At 32.2% G+C, this 18,221-nt stretch overlaps 2 protein-coding genes and 1 long non-coding RNA gene across 4 annotated transcripts in view; 2 read left to right on the top strand and 1 right to left on the bottom strand.

Annotated features, from left to right (window-relative positions):
* MTA1-like (metastasis associated 1-like) overlaps positions 1-11,416 on the bottom strand; it is a 31,459-nt gene extending 20,043 nt beyond the window's left edge. Inside the window, exons 1-3 of the mRNA XM_090170984.1 lie at positions 11,232-11,416; positions 1,237-1,304; positions 956-1,049 (exon numbers count right to left, since the gene is read on the bottom strand). Coding sequence (XP_090027110.1) covers positions 956-1,049; positions 1,237-1,304; positions 11,232-11,259 — 190 coding nt within the window. The 5' untranslated portion in view covers positions 11,260-11,416. The remainder of the gene's footprint in view (positions 1-955; positions 1,050-1,236; positions 1,305-11,231) is intronic.
* LOC149947462 (uncharacterized) lies at positions 5,150-5,953 on the top strand. Its single transcript, XM_090172156.1, has 3 exons — positions 5,150-5,435; positions 5,506-5,584; positions 5,800-5,953. Exons 1-3 carry the CDS (start codon positions 5,264-5,266, stop codon positions 5,933-5,935), a joined length of 387 nt encoding a protein of 128 aa, XP_090028282.1. The 5' UTR covers positions 5,150-5,263; the 3' UTR covers positions 5,936-5,953.
* Positions 11,417-12,244: 828 nt separating the features above from the next.
* LOC149947460 (uncharacterized) lies at positions 12,245-13,723 on the top strand. 2 transcript variants are annotated; one of them, XR_016480479.1, is made up of 4 exons: positions 12,245-12,334; positions 12,405-12,629; positions 12,741-12,937; positions 13,001-13,721. It is a non-coding gene; the product is annotated as an uncharacterized LOC149947460 (long non-coding RNA). The 2 variants fall into 2 exon arrangements; XR_016480478.1 differs by having other exon boundaries at positions 12,405-12,937; positions 13,001-13,723.
* The last annotated feature ends 4,498 nt before the right edge of the window (positions 13,724-18,221 follow it).

The following is an 18,221-nucleotide window of genomic DNA, read 5'->3' as shown; positions in this document are numbered from 1 at the left end:
ACATATAATATGTTTACATATATGCATATATATAATATACCTATAATATAATATATACATATATGAATATAATGTATACAGGATGTTCACTAAAAAATAACCCAGAGTAAATAATTGAAAAGCTATTTTTCCGGGTAATTTTATATTTTCATATTGCATAGTTGGTCCATTATCGGGTTGATAATTTTATCTGACATAAGGATTTTGGCAGTCATTTTACATAATGCTGATAAAATAATTGAAACAGTGTGTGATAATTAAGGATTATGTTTTTTATAAAATTGATATCTTCACAAATGTGTTAGTTTGCTGTAAATACGTTTCAGTGCCATAGATTTCTTACAATTCTTTATAGCGAAAAAAAATGTCATGTTGCATGGTTTTGGCTTTCAGGCAACGAACGAGGTTTATAGTCCATGAAAGGCTCAAATATTATATTTTTTTATACATCCAGCACTAGTTGTTAGATCAATTGGCAAAGAGAAAGCCATAGAGTATCAAAACGTTTTATTATCATTTCATTAAATAGTATCTGGTTGAGGGGTTGAAATTAGTTTGAATTCATCAGAGATATTTATGTTAATCATAAATTTCATCAGCAAAAATACTACATAAATAATAAACGTTTTCAATGGTTTTTACCATCTTATTAGGATGTGTACCGTTATATGGAAAGATGGGCTGCATAGAAGTACAAGACTTAAGCCACACATTAAGGTTCGTAACAATTTGGAGATATCATCAAAGGCATGACAAAAATAGGAAGTATCATAGCCGGAATCACGTAAGTACTTTTCCTCAAAAATGAAAAATTATGAATCTCATCATCAGATTTAAGTTTATTTCCCTTTATAACTTCGTACTTTTAATACCATATAAGTTGCAGTGTATATGCCATAAGATATGTATACCTTTAACCTTATTTATAGTATAAGTTACAGCAAAAAATACATACTTTGATGTTTATCTGCTAAAGTCATCAATGAGCTTGAAATATCCCTTCTTCTATAGAAACACATAACTTTTGCTTCAACATTTCCATTTGGAGTCTGTAATAAAATTAAAGCATGGATTTAGAAACAGACTGCCCCAAACAATTCCCATTCAGAAGACAGAATAACAAAACTCAAGATTATGAATGTTCAATGAAAAACATATACAAAAACTATAAACATGGCACAAAGTAATTTTAAAACAGAAATCTAAACACCTTTAAACTTTAAAAAAAAGTATTACCTTAATGAGCTCTTCAATCCGACGAATTTGGTATGGCAAACTAGAGGAAATCTCGAAGTAGACATAATCTAAAATTTGAAATATATAACATGATAATTTTGCTTAATTTTAATATACAGGGTGTCCACTAAAAATGAACCAGAGCGAATATCTCAAAATGTGTTTTAGGTACGATTTTGAAATTTTCAAGTCGTATACAAGATGTAGGGGGAAACCTACTGCGAAAATGTCGATGACCTTGAACCATGTCTTCAAGGTCATCCAAAAACTAACTCGAGAACCGTAAGTGTTACAAAGTTGGTTCCAATTAGAAAAGCGTTCCACGTGACTTTTTAAGTACAAATAGCTTTGACGTGATCGGATTTGACCAATAGGAAGCCGAGAAATGCTAGATGAAAAACAAGAAGGTCATTAAGTTGATAACGTGTCGAAAGCGAGGTTCGGGAGCTGATAACTCTAAAGATACTCGTGTTAGAGTACTGAAATTTGCTACACATCCTCATCAGGATTTAGGGTTTTAATTTAAGAATTTCAATGACCTTGAACCATGTCTTCAAGGTCATCCAAAACTAACTAAAATATATATACATCCTCATAAGGCTGCCAGTCTAGATGTATTTACGGACCTATTTCTTAATGAATGTTACCAGCGAAATACAAGTTGGGAGGGGAGAAGGGAAAGTATGCCTTGGGGAAGGAAGGTAGTTAAAACCAACAAATAACCCCTCGTAGTGAGGAATGGAGGAACTAACAAGGAGAGTACCTGAGTTGTTTATTTCCGATTTTGTTCAAAGTCGGCCGTAATGTAGACCTGTATGAGGTATGATATTTCCCAAGAGGAGACTACCCATTCGATTTGCCATTGCAACCGAAAATCTTTTAACCACTTAAAACCAAAAAATCTACATTTAAAAAAGCATGGTATTTTTTCGGTATTTTTACCTACGAAAATTTAAAAAAAATTGAAATCACGAAATGGATAATTTGGACTAGATTTAGGAAAAATTAACCAAGTTTGGGTAAATTGGAACATTTTGGGGTAAAATCAGGAAAAAAGTCTTATTTTGGTTATAAGTGGTCAAAAACATTCTCAGTTGCCATGGCAAAACGAATGGGTAGTACGACGTCCCCTTTTGGCCGACTTTGAACAAAATCGGAAATAAACATCTCGGGTACTCTCCTTGTAAGTAGCACTGTTCAAAAATAGTGTACTTTTGGATTTTGTCATTCTGCGGAGATGCTATCGCCATCTACCTATGATATAATACCATAGACTAAAATAAGATCCAAAAATTGTAATAAGGCTCCTATATATATATATATATATATATATATATATATATAGCGGCCATATATATATATATATATATATAGCGGCCATATATATATATATATATATATAGCGGCCATATATATATATATATATATATAGCGGCCATATATATATATATATATATATAGCGGCCATATATATATATATATATATATAGCGGCCATATATATATATATATATAGCGGCCATATATATATATATATATATAGCGGCCATATATATATATATATATATAGCGGCCATATATATATATATATATATATATAGCGGCCATATATATATATATATATATATATATAGCGGCCATATATATATATAGCGGCCATATATATATATAGCGGCCATATATATATATAGCGGCCATATATATATATATATATATATATATATAGCGGCCATATATATATATATATATATATATATATAGCGGCCATATATATATATATATATATATATATATATAGCGGCCATATATATATATATATATATATATAGCGGCCATATATATATATATATATATATATATATATATATATATATATATATATATAGCGGCCATATATATATATATATATATATATATAGCGGCCATATATATATATATATATATATAGCGGCCATATATATATATATATATATATATATATATATATATATATATATATATATATATATAGCGGCCATATATATATATATATATATATATATATATATATATATATATATATATATATATATAGCGGCCATATATATATATATATATATATATATATATATATATAGCGGCCATATATATATATATATATATATATATATATATATATATAGCGGCCATATATATATATATATATATATATATATATAGCGGCCATATATATATATATATATATATATATATATAGCGGCCATATATATATATATATATATATATATATATAGCGGCCATATATATATATATATATATATATATATATATAGCGGCCATATATATATATATATATATATATATATAGCGGCCATATATATATATATATATATATATATATATATAGCGGCCATATATATATATATATATATATATATATATAGCGGCCATATATATATATATATATATATATATATATAGCGGCCATATATATATATATATATATATATATATATATATATAGCGGCCATATATATATATATATATATATATATATATATATATATAGCGGCCATATATATATATATATATATATATAGCGGCCATATATATATATATATATATATATAGCGGCCATATATATATATATATATATATATATATATATATATATATATAGCGGCCATATATATATATATATATAGCGGCCATATATATATATATAGCGCCCATATATATATATAGCGCCCATATATATATATAGCGGCCATATATATATATATAGCGGCCATATATATATATATAGCGCCCATATATATATATATAGCGCCCATATATATATATATAGCGCCCATATATATATATATAGCGCCCATATATATATATATAGCGCCCATATATATATATATAGCGCCCATATATATATATATAGCGCCCATATATATATATATAGCGCCCATATATATATATATAGCGCCCATATATATATATATAGCGCCCATATATATATATATAGCGCCCATATATATATATATAGCGCCCATATATATATATATAGCGCCCATATATATATATATAGCGCCCATATATATATATATATATATATATATATATAGCGGGCATATATATATATATATATATATAGCGGGCATATATATATATATATAGCGGGCATATATATATATATATAGCGGGCATATATATATATATATATAGCGGGCATATATATATATATATATAGCGGGCATATATATATATATATATATATAGCGGGCATATATATATATATATATATATAGCGGGCATATATATATATATATATATATAGCGGGCATATATATATATATATATATAGCGGGCATATATATATATATATATATATATAGCGGGCATATATATATATATATATATATATAGCGGGCATATATATATATATATATATAGTGGCCACATTTATATATATATATATAGTGGCCACATTTATATATATATATATATATATAGCAGCCACATATATATATATATAGCGGCCATATATATATATATAGCGGCCATATATATATATATATAGCGGCCATATATATATATATATATATAGCGGCCATATATATATATATATATAGCGGCCATATATATATATATATATAGCGGCCATATATACCCTTACAAAAATTTCACACAACCAATTGACAATATTTTGTCAACTATAGAGAAACTTCGACTTTTTGGGGCAACTAATAGGCAACCAAACACAACTTTATTTGTTGAGACTTTCTAGTACTTATAAAGAAAATTAATGGTTTAAAGGTTGCTATAATGTTTGTCAAAAATCACCTCAACTGTTGTCTCCTAAAGATTGCCTTAAAGTTGCTGTTAAAACATTGCAGGCTGAATATTCAGCAAAAAATATAGTAAATGATAAAAAGGTATAGGATATGCAAAAGGACTACTCAGGGTGACACAAGACGAGTTTCAAAAATTGCCACAGAATTATCAAAACGTTGCCAAAGACTATTAATATAAGAAATCAGTGGCTTCGCGCGCAATAGATGGCGTTTGAATTTCGTCAGTTTCCCGCGCGAATTGAAGACATAGAGAAAGCTACAACGCGTCGTCCACTACCTGATTTTCTGGGTGAATTTTCAAAACACCGGTGGGGCTCTTTCACTTATATCATGGAGAACGATGCCATTTTGGACGATTTGAAAATGAAATACGAAAGTAATTATCATAAATCACATAATTTACTTATTTTTCTCGAATCAAACATTTAATTTTCGCATGTGATTAGTTTTAGAAAGCAATAATCAACGGTTAGAGCTGGAAAACAAACTTCTCCGAGAAGCTTTATTTGGAACCACAGAGGCAAAGTAAGTAATATCAGATATTTATATTACCAAGAATGTATTTATTTATTTATACTCAGGGAGAATGAACATGTCGAGGAGCATACCGGGGGGCCCAATGGGTGGAATTGGAGAAACGCTAAAAATAATCTCGACATATTCATTCTCCCTGAGTATAAATAAATACATTCTTGATATTACGAGAAAAGTGCATCAGCCGCAATTGGTGCGATTTTAAGATCGAAGTACACCACCGGGGAATTGGCGAAACTTAGTGCTAAAGGAAAAGGGGCAAAAAAAGGGATAGAGCCGGTTGTTTGGGATGCAATCACTGGTGTGTATGGTTTTTATGATGGTTTTAAAATATTAAACTAATTATTTTTAAAGAAAAATTTGCGAATTCCTTAAATTGATCTTATCTTTTGTAAACATTTTAATATATTATTAATATAAATTTGATATGAGATATATTTCATTTTAAAACTATAATTTTCCAGAACATGTTTATTTAGGTTTTTTTTCTGAAGGACTTATTAGTGTAGACTAATTATATCGCTCAGTCCTGTTGGCTGGTCATGTCCAAACCCAGTTTTAATTTAATTACATGTAAAATGTAATGGAAAATATATATCTACTCCTGAAATTTAATATTTTAAGATCCTTATTTAAATAAGGGATAATTTATTTTAAAGATCAAAATTAAGTTTGCTGTTACTATACATTTATATCTTTTAGCATTCATTGGAAAGTATTTCAAGACTTCTAAATTTAAGGAGAACTATTTAGTGAAAAAGATTAACAACAAAGTGACTGTGGCCGTGAGGCAAATGAGGAAGATAAAAGCCAAGGAAAAGTGTGGTGGTGAAATGAACCCATTGCAAGGAGAAAAAACTAGTGACAGTGACATGTCCGAATATTCTAGTCTCTTGTAAAGTTTGTTTAATTTTAATTAAAGTTAATTTTGGTTGTATATCATTTTTTAATTATTTTACTACAATTACTACTAATTAGTGGTTCAATACGCACAATGGTTGAGCAACGTTTTGACAATATACGCACAATGGTTGGGCAACTTTTTGACATTCATAAGCAATTTCCCATTGATTTTAACGCTATTTTCAAGCTACTTTTGGAAACAATTTTTACACAACTTAAAATCAGGCAACCGTTGGGCCTCAGTTGCGCAACCGTTGCGCAACTGTGGAGCAATATTTCGGTAACTTTTTAACAACCTTTGAAGGCAATTTTTGGAAGATTTAATGCAACAACTTTTTAACGATTATTAGGCTAACGTTTTTCGGTAAGGGTATATATATATAGCGGCCATATATATATATATATATAGCGGCCATATATATATATATATATATAGCGGCCATATATATATATATATATAGCGGCCATATATATATATATATATAGCGGCCATATATATATATATATATAGCGGCCATATATATATATATATATATATAGCGGCCATATATATATATATATATATATATAGCAGCCATATATATATATATAGTGGCCACATATATATATATATAGCAGCCATATATATATATATATAGCGGGCATATATATATATATAGCGGGCATATATATATATATAGCGGGCATATATATATATATAGCGGCCATATATATATATATAATGTTTTGGTGCACATGGATTTTCCTGTTCATTTTGATGAGAAACTGACCCACGAAAAATTTTAAGTTCATTCATTAATATTTAGTTTTACCACTATGAACTAACCCATTTATAAGCAAAAATCAGTTATGTCACTTAAATACTTTACTTGAACCAAAAATTTTATATTTATTACTTATTTAAGTTTTTATAAGGTTTATTATAGAAATAAGTACCAGTACACAATAAAATATTTGGCAGAAAGCCCCACTAAACCAGGTCATAACTGCTGAGAATCACAAGTTAGGACCTGGTTTTGTGGGGATTTCTGCCAATTATTTTATTGTGTACCAGTACTTATTACTATAATAAACCCTGTGTAAATTTAAGTAAGTAATAAATATTAAATATTTCGTTCAGTTAAAGTATTTGAGTGACATAATTATTTTTTGCTTATAAATGGGTTTGTTTATAACTTTAGCTCGTTGAGGCAGTCCTAAATATTAATGAATTTACCTAACATTTTTCCAGTGTCATTTTCCGACCAAAATGAACGAGAAAATCAATGTGCACCAAAACATTTCGATATTTGCATTTTTTTAAACACCCTAATATATAATTTAAAATTTGAAAGGTTTATATATAGCGGCCATATATATATATACAGAAAATACAAAAGAATTTCCTCGTCTACTAATTATGACAATTATAATTATCAGAGATGCCTGTCTAAAAATCTCCTAAAACGGGACAAGTCCGAATATATGAAATTAATTAGCTCTTCAATTCGGTATGACAACAGGAAATTCTGGTCGTTTGTAAACAAGAAGAAAAACGATAAGAAAAGCTCTTTAACACTATCAAAATAATGAATTTATCACGGACAATAACGAGATTTCCACGGTTTTTTCTCAACACTTTTCCAATGTAGGCACCGACACCTCTGACCCAAATGTAATTTTTAATCAAGACCCTGTTATGGTCGACAACTTCTTTAAGGTGATAATAACTGTAGATGACGTCACTAAAGGTTTGGACAAACTGAAACCAACAACTACCTCCGGTACTGACAGAATTCCCAATTTTGTGTTAAAGGGCTGTAAAGACTTAATCTCGAAGCCACTTATATACATTTTTAACCTATCGCTATCTTCTGGCACTTTTCCAAAAAAGTGGAAATCCGCTGTAGTTTCGCCTGTCTTTAAAAAAGGTTTTAAGGGTGAGCCAGCAATTTTAGACCAATCACCGTTCTAAATGGTTGTTGCATATCCCTGACACACAACATGGTTTTGTAAAAGGACGAGGTGTCGAAACTAACCTATTTAACTTTATTAATTATTTGGATCTTATAATTTATAATCGTGGTCAGGTCGACACCGTGTATATTGACCTCTCTAAGGTGTTTCATAGGGTGTCCCACCCTTGTTTACTGTGCAAATTAGCCCACCATGGTCTATCTGAGTCTCTAATTCTTTGGTTCAGTGATTATCTCAGTAATAGATGCAATCGCATTAAGATCAATGGCGAATTTACTGACATAACTTATGGTGTCAACTGTGGAATTCCGCAAGGGTCGTCTTTAGGACCCCTTTTATTTAATATACATATCTCCGATATCCCGTCCCTTATAAAGAATTGCAATCTTTACCAATTAGCTGATGATCACAAATTAGCGAATGAAGTTAAAATTTCTTCTGACTGTGTCTCCCTACAAAATGACTTGTTAAATTTAAACGCCTGGTGTAATACAAATAATATACCTATTAATGAAAAAAAACAGTTGTGATCACTTATACTTGTAAGACCAACCCATTCTATTATCCTTATAGCCTAAATGGAGTTAAATTGAAAAGAGCACAAAATGTCAAAGACCTTGGTTTTAATTTTGACAGTAAATTATTATACACTAACCATATACAACAATAGCAAGTTTAGAGAGCACCCAGAAGAAATTTTTATTTCTTTATAAAAATCTTAATTCGGCTTTTAAAAATTTTAATAATGATAAGATCTTGAACGTTCTAAAACTAGATACAATTACTTCATGTCTGATAAAAAACGACATTAAATTCATTCATCGCGCAATTAACGGTAGAATTGTTTCCCCAGAAATACAGAAAATATAAACTTTCACTTCAATTTTAAATCTACTAGAACTCAAAGACTTTTTTATATGTCAAAACATAACAGCACAATTTTTACTCGTGTCATGAACAATTGTAACGACTATGGTTCCAAAGTAGATTTATTTTCTAATCGAAAACTAAATAACAAAGCTATAAAATTAGATAAAGTCCAAGGTGTGCTTAGAATTTGTCCTTGTACGTACGGATATCACTGTATATTTGTAGTTTTTTAAATATTTTAACTTTTCTTTTTTTTTGTTTTGTTTAAGAACGACTTGGTTTATTATTATGACAAAACCGCAATCTTGCTAATCTCAACATCTTAATTTAATTTAATTTATCCGTGTATTTATTTTTTGCTATATATATTTTCCGGGACTTTGTAATATATTATATATATATATTAATTATATTTGGAAAAAATGAGATTATTTACAAATTTGATATCTCGTTTCAGTAATGTATGGGAAGTTGGGTTAAAAACTCAGTGTAGCTTAGCAAATTTTCGGTATTTCTATTTTTGTTTAAAATAATTTTACATAGATGGAAGCATTTCTTTTGTATGTTCTCTAATTTTTGTAGATTCGTTTTACATGTACTGGAAAAAACTACCGAGCAGTAAAAAACAGAGGACATTATCAGGGACTTGTATAGGGCTATTAAACATGGTACTGATTTTATTTGCTTGGCTATTTTGAATGTCGCGCCTAATAATTTGTTACTTCTAATACATTTTTGATTAACGTGTTCGTTAAATAAAAGTTTAGAGTCGAAATGTACCCCTAAATCCCTAACGTTATCCTTTCTGCTCAGGGTTTTCCCTTCAAATTGATACTTATAAATTATTTTTATCGTTTTCCTGGTATATGTTACAACTACTGTTTTTTCATTTTTAATTGGTATATTATTTCTAGTACACCAAGTTCCAAGTTCATAAAGATCAGTTTGTAGTCGTCTACAGTCCGCGAGTGTAGTTACCGAAATAAGGCTGGGATGTCCGAAATATAGACATTAAATAGTAGAGGACCAAGAGATGGTCCTTGAGGAACTCCGCATATGACACCTTGGTAATTTCGCCGTTAATTTTTATATAGTTGCGTCGTTGGCTGAGGTAATCTTTAATCCAGTTGAGAAAGTTTCCCGCAAGACCATGATGTGCCAACTTTACAAGTAGCCTGGGATGCGATACTCGGTCAAATGCCTTTGACAAGTCGACATATATAGTGTCGACCTGCCCACGACTAGATACCACTGGTTCCACAAAATTTGTAAAACAAGTTAATTTGTTTCAACTGACCGACCAGTGACGAATCCATGCTGGGACTCTGGTAAAAATTATTTAAACCATTACTAGCAGTGTTTGTTCATTACGTAGTCAAATACCATTGCCAATGAGTTCAAGACTGTAATTATATATATATATATATATATATATATATATATATATATATATATATATATATATATATATATATATATATATATATATATAAGAGTCTAAAAATACGAAGAAACCTCGGACTATAATTCCACCAGCCATTTAAATAGAACTCATGCCCGCTTAAAAATTACCCAATAACTCCAAATAGTGCAACAGACCATGTAAATTTATCAGAAACTTCCTTTAAAATTGGTCTATTACTGTCTATGCAAACATTAACCCTCCCGCATGTCCGCCATTACCTTTGTCCATAAGCAGGAACTTAGCAAATGGGAATTAAACTGAACATGGACGCGTGCGCCAAAATTCACTAAAAGTGTATGAGCGACCAAATTATCGACAGTTTAAAATTGATTATTTATACTGTTAATAAATTATGTTTCCATAGCTAAAAAACATTATATGACTACTTGTAATCGTTCTTGATTTAATATTGGTATAAAAGAAAAAGATCTGGTTAAGGCTTACCACCAACTCTGTACATATTAGCTGCCATTTCGGATAAATTTGTATTTTAAGATATACAACGTCTCCTCACACAAAATCTAATAAATCATTAATAAAATACAATCTTTTTAAAACCCTGTAAACGCAATATCTACACGTTTACATAATTAATATAAACCAAAGAAAGCATATTAATCTTACGCCTTTCGGAAGGTCTATTGTAAAAATACCATTGAGAGATACAATTACGGCTTCAGCCACTGCCTTCTATTATAGAAGGCAGTGGTGGGACAAATTCTTCACATATTGTAAACTTTATCATTCGGTGGTGGCGCCTTCTATCTTTTCCTAAAAACTATACTTTTTCAAATATTGTCTGCTTATAGTACTTCTCTCCTCCAAGCTTATAGATTTAGGAAACGTGTATAAAGGTCTAGATAATATATTTCAAAGGAAGTTAATACGGAGGTGACCAAACTTGGAAATAGCGGGAGTCCTGGGGCCAATGGCTCTTAAAAAAAATCAGAGGCCCTTATAATAAATCATTCGAACTGGGGTTGCGGGCCAACTGGGCTCCCAAATTAAATAAAAATATTTATTAAAAATTTAACGGAAATTTCTGAAATATATTTTTTTACGCCGTTGCTGAAACGCTGTTTTCCTACCCTAGTCAAATGCGAAATCTAGCGTTAAAGTTAACGTTTTAAAGACAATAAATGTTTACGTAAGTAACGTAACCAATTCTTATTCTTGTATTTTATCTCCCTATTTTAAAATGTTTTCCCCCTTTTCACCTCCCCTGGGCTTTTGACCCTCATTAAAAATAAACTTAAGGGGGGGTCGGGAGCCCGAAGTGCCCCCGTTAAAATTATCACCAGAGAGTGTAAAGATTATGAGAGGCGTCTCTTCCTATTCCCGTAACGTTAAAATTTCGTACAAGATTTTGAGAGCACGCGCCCATAGGAGAGGTTACGATACTATCCGACACACGATGTCGCTACTGGAAATGTTTTAAATTTTGTAAACATCCGGAAAGTATTTTTCATCAGTCATGGCTGTTAAACATAGTTGAATTATGCTAATTTAAAATTAATAAAATTCAATTCCATGAAAAATAAAGAAACGTAAGTACAAGAAAGCGGACTATTTATAATATTTTGATACTAAAAGAATTAATTTCTTTGATTAACCAAGGAAATTCATTGGAAATTTTATGAAATTGCCGAGGCTTAACGAGAACAGAGCGGTATAAGTTAAAAAATACGAGGAAACATTGAAGTTGGTAAAATGTGATTAATATTGTATTTTTAACAGTTTCCTAACTTATCTTTTCTGGGTTTTCATGTATTCATGGTTGAGATCTTGTTTTTTAAGGGAACTATGTATGCAGAATTCTATGAAAAAAGATATCATGTTTTGGTAAGCAGTTGCACATGGAGAATCTTCATTAGCTTTAAAATATTTCTTGTCAATTCTTTGAATGATGAATCTCTCCAAACGTCCTTTAATATTTGTCATGTGCGATAAAAGCTTAAAACTGGTGTCAAATACTTCATTTGTCTCCGTTACAAATTTTACGAAACTATCAGTTGGTACGATGAGGCTGCTGAACAGCTGATAGAAGAATTCTTTGCTGGTTTGAAAGCTTAAAAGTAAAAGAGCAGATTTGTTGGGTCAACAATTGGATTGTATTTTTTGAGTTGACTTATGCAAGAAGAGCATTGAAGGTTTGAGTAACAGCGGTGAATTAGATATTCTGAAATGTAACTAAGAACATTTTGTTTTCGCAGGTTTGGACTTTCAATAGATTTACAAAATTCTAAGTCTTCATCGGAACATTGCCCCTGGCTTTGCGAGACTACAAGATTTTCAAAATTGGAGAAATCTTCATCCGGTCCTGGAGTTGCAGTTTTAAAAGTGTCAATGTTTAAAATGAACTCATCCAAATCCTCAATGCAATTAGAATCCGGTGGTTTCAAGAGATTATTACAGAGGCAGCCCTGTATGCAGCTCGAAATTGTTGTCTATTGGGATGATCACGGTTGCCTCCTTTCTGTCTTATAGATCCAAGAAAATTATCTACAAAATCTTGGCTAATCCTGTCCGTTAATAAAAACTTAAAACCAAAATTATCATTTAGATCTTCCCAGAGGAGTAGCAAGGCTTGAATTGAAATTACCATTTTCTGAAATTTCCAATGGTGTAGAGTCATTAAGACTGAAAATTGTTGGCACAGCGGATGGTGTGAGCCTATTTTTAGTTCTAATATTCATGAAACTGGCATCAATGAAATGATTCGCGCAAATTCTATGGTTAACGTGTAAATATTCCGTAGTTTTATTTGTAAGCCCATCATTATTTACAATTTTCAGCCACAAAATAGAACTAAAATTTATATTAAGTTAATATGCCAATAAGCCTATCTAATGAAAATGCGAATTTACCAGGCTTTTTCCTTTGGAAACTTAAAAAAAGATAAACAAGAATTTCTTGTTTTCGATATTTTACAATTTAAAACGGAACAATATACCCCAGACATACTAAATTATTTAAAAACCTTGTAAAACTAGCATTAAAAATCTGGAAAGTTTTTGCGTCTCTTTTAAACCTAACATCAAAACGCACGCGCTGTGAGAACGGCGCCACTGGTGGCGCCATCGCTCTTACGGTAGTAGTGGACATTTTTGGGAAAAAAAAAGTTAGTACGCTTTTTTGAAAGAGAGACGCCTCTCATAATCTTTACACTCTCTGTTATCACTATTTCCAAGTCTGGAGGTGACAGCTAGCAGTAGCAGAAACGCGTAATTTCTGCAGGCTATCCTTATAAGGCGCTATCTATCGGTAAGAAAGCTCGTGCTATCGTCGCGAGAGACAATGTCTGATTTGTCTCCTGCTTAAAAATTATACTAAAAGTCACCAACAGATGGTGTGTAAAGACTACGACCTGCGGAAAGGTCAAGCACTTAGTACTAAAATGCTAAGAGAGCTCGCGCTCTTGGTCACGTCCCTTCCTCGGTGTCTTCTAGGTGTCAATTCCGTATTTATGTTAGGCTTAGACGCCCCGAAATTTATCTAGACCTTTATATACATTTCTTATATCTTCTTATATCTATGTTATAGATTTTAAAATATTTGTAAGACATTTTTTTTTCTTTATATAAGGCCTAAAAATGATAAATCTTAATGCTTTAGTTAGAAAATTGTGAAAGTGATTTATTAGAACCGACAGAGGGAGAAATGAGATTGTCCAAGTGGAAGCACTGGTTCACGTGTATCGAAGTGGTAATTTGTATTTAGATATTTAATTTACTGGGAAGAAACTCAAAATAACGTTTAATATTCTGATTATAATAAAAAGTAAATATTGTATTATTCTAACATAACTCCAAACTGTTAGAATGAAAATAACTTTTGGCCTTTGAACAATATCAATTTAGTATTTTACTAATGCATTCCCTTTTCACCTTCACATTAATATTCTTCGCTATTTTAAGTTAATTACTTTAGGGACGGGGAAATTTAAATGAGTTCAAACCAACCTCTTGGTCAAACATGGGAGAAGTGTTTCATCGTGGCCAAATGATCATGGTTGAGGCACCTTCGAACCAGCAACTCAATTTTTAGGTAATTAAGGCATTTATTTGAGGCCCCTTGATTTTCCAGTTTAATGCCTCTTATGCATTTTTCCTTTATTTGAAGAATTTCAACAACACTCTCAGATGGATGAATTAACCCTTCATGATTAATAATAATAATCAGCTAGGCTAATTCCGTAGAATTATTAGGCCTTTCGTTGTTAAGCAATAATCATGTTGATGATATTTATCCCTTCTTCCTGCACCAGCTCAAGCAACATTACCAATGACCAAAGTATATCCTTAAGGACCTTAAATATAAGCTTAATTTATAAATTTTCCATTTAATTTTAGTTTAATTTTCCCAGGTTTTGTAATTTGGTTTATATTTTAATTGTATTTGTGGTCCTTTGTGGATTCCTTTGCTCTGTGCTTTATGTAACCCTTCAGGTTCACTTTCCCCCGCATACTTAAATTTTTCTGCGAGTTATTTACTTTTATTATTACATTTTCTCCCCGCACTCTGATTACCGATTCTCAAAGCCCCCGCGTCAGACCAATCTGGTCTTGTACATATTGTTTGTATTAATTTAATAAATTTTAATGGATATTCTTGACCCCTCGTAACGTACCTTACACCAAAAGTCTTATAATTTTAAGATCTAAAACATAATAATAACCCCCGCGAGTTAGAAATAATTAAAATTAACTTAAACTTAAGAATTTAAATAATTTATGACTGGTACATAGGAATCCCGTATAATTTACATAGCTCATAGGATCTGGTCTAACCTACCCTTAAATATAAAAATTAAGTTAATCAATTAAACCGTTTTTTAAAATAAATTAAAAACTAAATTCATGCCTTCAGCAATACTAAGATTAGAGCCCTCACATTATAGAGCTAATTGGCGTATTTCCCCTCGTCGTATTACCGTGGTGCAATACCTTCCGAGCCATCTCGAACCAAATTTTCCCCAAAAACTTTCCAAACTAGACCAATAATATCCCCTCAGCTAACAGCGTTCCCATAGAGCCATTATCATGTTCACGGGCATCTAATCCACTACCAGGTAGCGATAACCCAACAAAAGCGATCGTTTTCCAAGGCCGTCGCCACAGGGTCGAGAGGGCGCCCGGACGTTTCCGCTGGAGACAGAAAATCAGGAACGTCGAGACTCTCTGACATTCCCCCCCTCCCGAACGACCTTTCGTAAATCGGACAACGTCACCGTCTCATGACAGGACACGATCCTGGATGAAGGTTCGGAACCCAAGTTCGGAATGACCGTTCGCTAAATCCATGCGCGGTCTCGCCAGTCAGACCCCACAATACCCCAAAAGTCACCACTTATGGAACTGAGTCTCCGAATAGTCAGCCAGAGCAGTTTCATGAGTCTTTTCGAACGAGTCAACTCACAGCTGACCGCCGATTCTCCTATGATCCCAGAATAAGCATCCAACGATATGATAAATAGATCCCTCACCTAGCCAGAAGTTTTAGAAGGAAACCCGAAGTACCTACGCCACTCGTAAGAAGTTTGTCGTCGTCATCCGGACCTTCATACCGTAATCGAGACAAACGGACTGGAACTGTCATCGCGAACAAGAAGTCCCCAGTCGAGCCCCTTCAAGAAAACGCGTGTGCGTGTGTCTTGCGTAATCCGGAAGCTGAACCCGGAATCCCGTAAAGCGAAGAACAGCCACGAAGAAAATCTAGTGATAAGTACTAAATTTCGTTTCCCCCTCCCCCCGTAGAATACCCAGGGTCAAGTCTGAAATAACTGTTTAAACGTAGAGAGAAAATTTCTAAGAAAGATGCAGTCCCTCGCTATTGTCCGAGGAAAGGTTAAAATAAACCCCCTAGTTCGAGAGCTCATATCCGTTCCGACCGTACGTATCTTTATACTGCTAGGACAGTGGCGTAAATAGCGCCCCCGCAGACCCCGCGGCGTGGGGGGGGGGCAAGAACTAGGGGGCCCCCAAACGTTTATGATTAAAATCTGTGCTATTTAAAAGGGCCGCAAGTCGTTTTTCGCGGGGGGGCCTCGGAGTTCCTAGTTACGCCACTGTGCTAGGAGCAATTTTTGTCAATCGTGTTTTTCCCCTCGCCTTAGTATATTTTTGTAAAGATTTTTGGAGTTTACAATTAATTGTAGTCGGCCATAATTGTAGTATTTTATTTTAATTGTAGTGATCAGAGTTTAGTGTATACATTTTATTTGTTTCCCTCCGCTGTATTAAGTCAGTATGGCTGAACGAAAGAAGTTTGAACTGGCCCTATTGAGAATCGTAAGAAAATCTTTTAATTAACCAGTTAGTCAGAGTGTTTTAATTTTTATATCTATTGTGCATGTTATCCCCCACTTAAAAGTAAAAATAATAAATAGTAATAGTGATGGCCTAACTATCCTACTAATCAAAAGAATCCTATTAGTGAAACAAACAAATAAATAAATAAAGAACCATAATATTTGATTTCCCCCAAATTTTATTACTTTGTGTAGTGTTTATCTATGAGTGTAAAATAAAGATTTTTCTTTCCCCTGTATGTAACCCCCTCTCTATGATTTAATTCACTCCACGATAAGGCCACGACTCGCATTTTGTTGCCATCTTCCTCCATCTTTGAGTAAGGGCTAGGAATATTTCCGTCCATCAATTGTATGACGATTTCCTAAAAAGGTTGCATTTACTCTTTTTCAAAATCTACTTTGTATTTTTTGTAGCAATTTTCATGTATCAACATTATTTTACATTCAGTTTGATCTCATTTATGAATGTATTATTATGTTGTATCTTTTTGGCTTGTTTGTACACAAGCCGGGAACGTCTTAACACTAAATAAATAAAATTTCAATGTACTCTAATTTTCGTGTTTTCACGATATGCAGACTGATCAAAATGAACCCCGCAAAACGTGTATAATCAGTTTGAATTTGGCGCGCTTCAATGTATGACGCGCTCAATAGAGGCGCCACTTGCCGAAGTAAGGCAGACGTTTTTTGGACATTAAATAGAACGTTTCATGTTTACAATGCCTCGTAATTTATAATATTAAAATAAATAAATAACAGTTAGATAATAACACAAAACGCGTCTTCCTGTTGTGGACCAGGTGTCGCATCATATGTGGCTATATAGCGTCAAGCCATTTCTTTACTAAAGTCGGTCTTTTAATTGGGAATCTAAATATTAAATCATTGCTTCAGATGGGTCATTCCATGTGAAATCGACCAACGTCCCCACGGCACCATCTCCGATTTTATTGGAACTCCAATACTCCATACACAATCGACCATATTCCTATTTACGCCAAGCGGTGAAAAGGGGGAAGCTCATCGGGGGACAATGGAGTTTTTGTGCGGGCTTAATAGGTTCAGAGGGCTCTGACCGATTATTGAGTAGTCTCTGATCGTAGATTGTTTAAATGGCG

Source organism: Leiobunum rupestre, chromosome 4, assembly GCF_980474605.1.
Source record: "Leiobunum rupestre chromosome 4, qqLeiRupe1.1.hap1, whole genome shotgun sequence".
NCBI lineage: Eukaryota > Metazoa > Arthropoda > Arachnida > Opiliones > Sclerosomatidae > Leiobunum > Leiobunum rupestre.
This window is presented reverse-complemented; position numbering and strand designations above follow the sequence as displayed.

Excerpts from the sequence above, each read along its gene's own strand:
- LOC149947462 (XM_090172156.1), top strand. The coding sequence starts at position 5,264 with ATGGCGTTTGAATTTCGTCAGTTTCCCGCGCGAATTGAAGACATAGAG. Across the intron at positions 5,436-5,505 it reads TTTGAAAATGAAATACGAAA|TTTTAGAAAGCAATAATCAA; the intron begins GTAATTATCATA and ends GCATGTGATTAG. Across the intron at positions 5,585-5,799 it reads TTTGGAACCACAGAGGCAAA|ATCGAAGTACACCACCGGGG; the intron begins GTAAGTAATATC and ends TGCGATTTTAAG.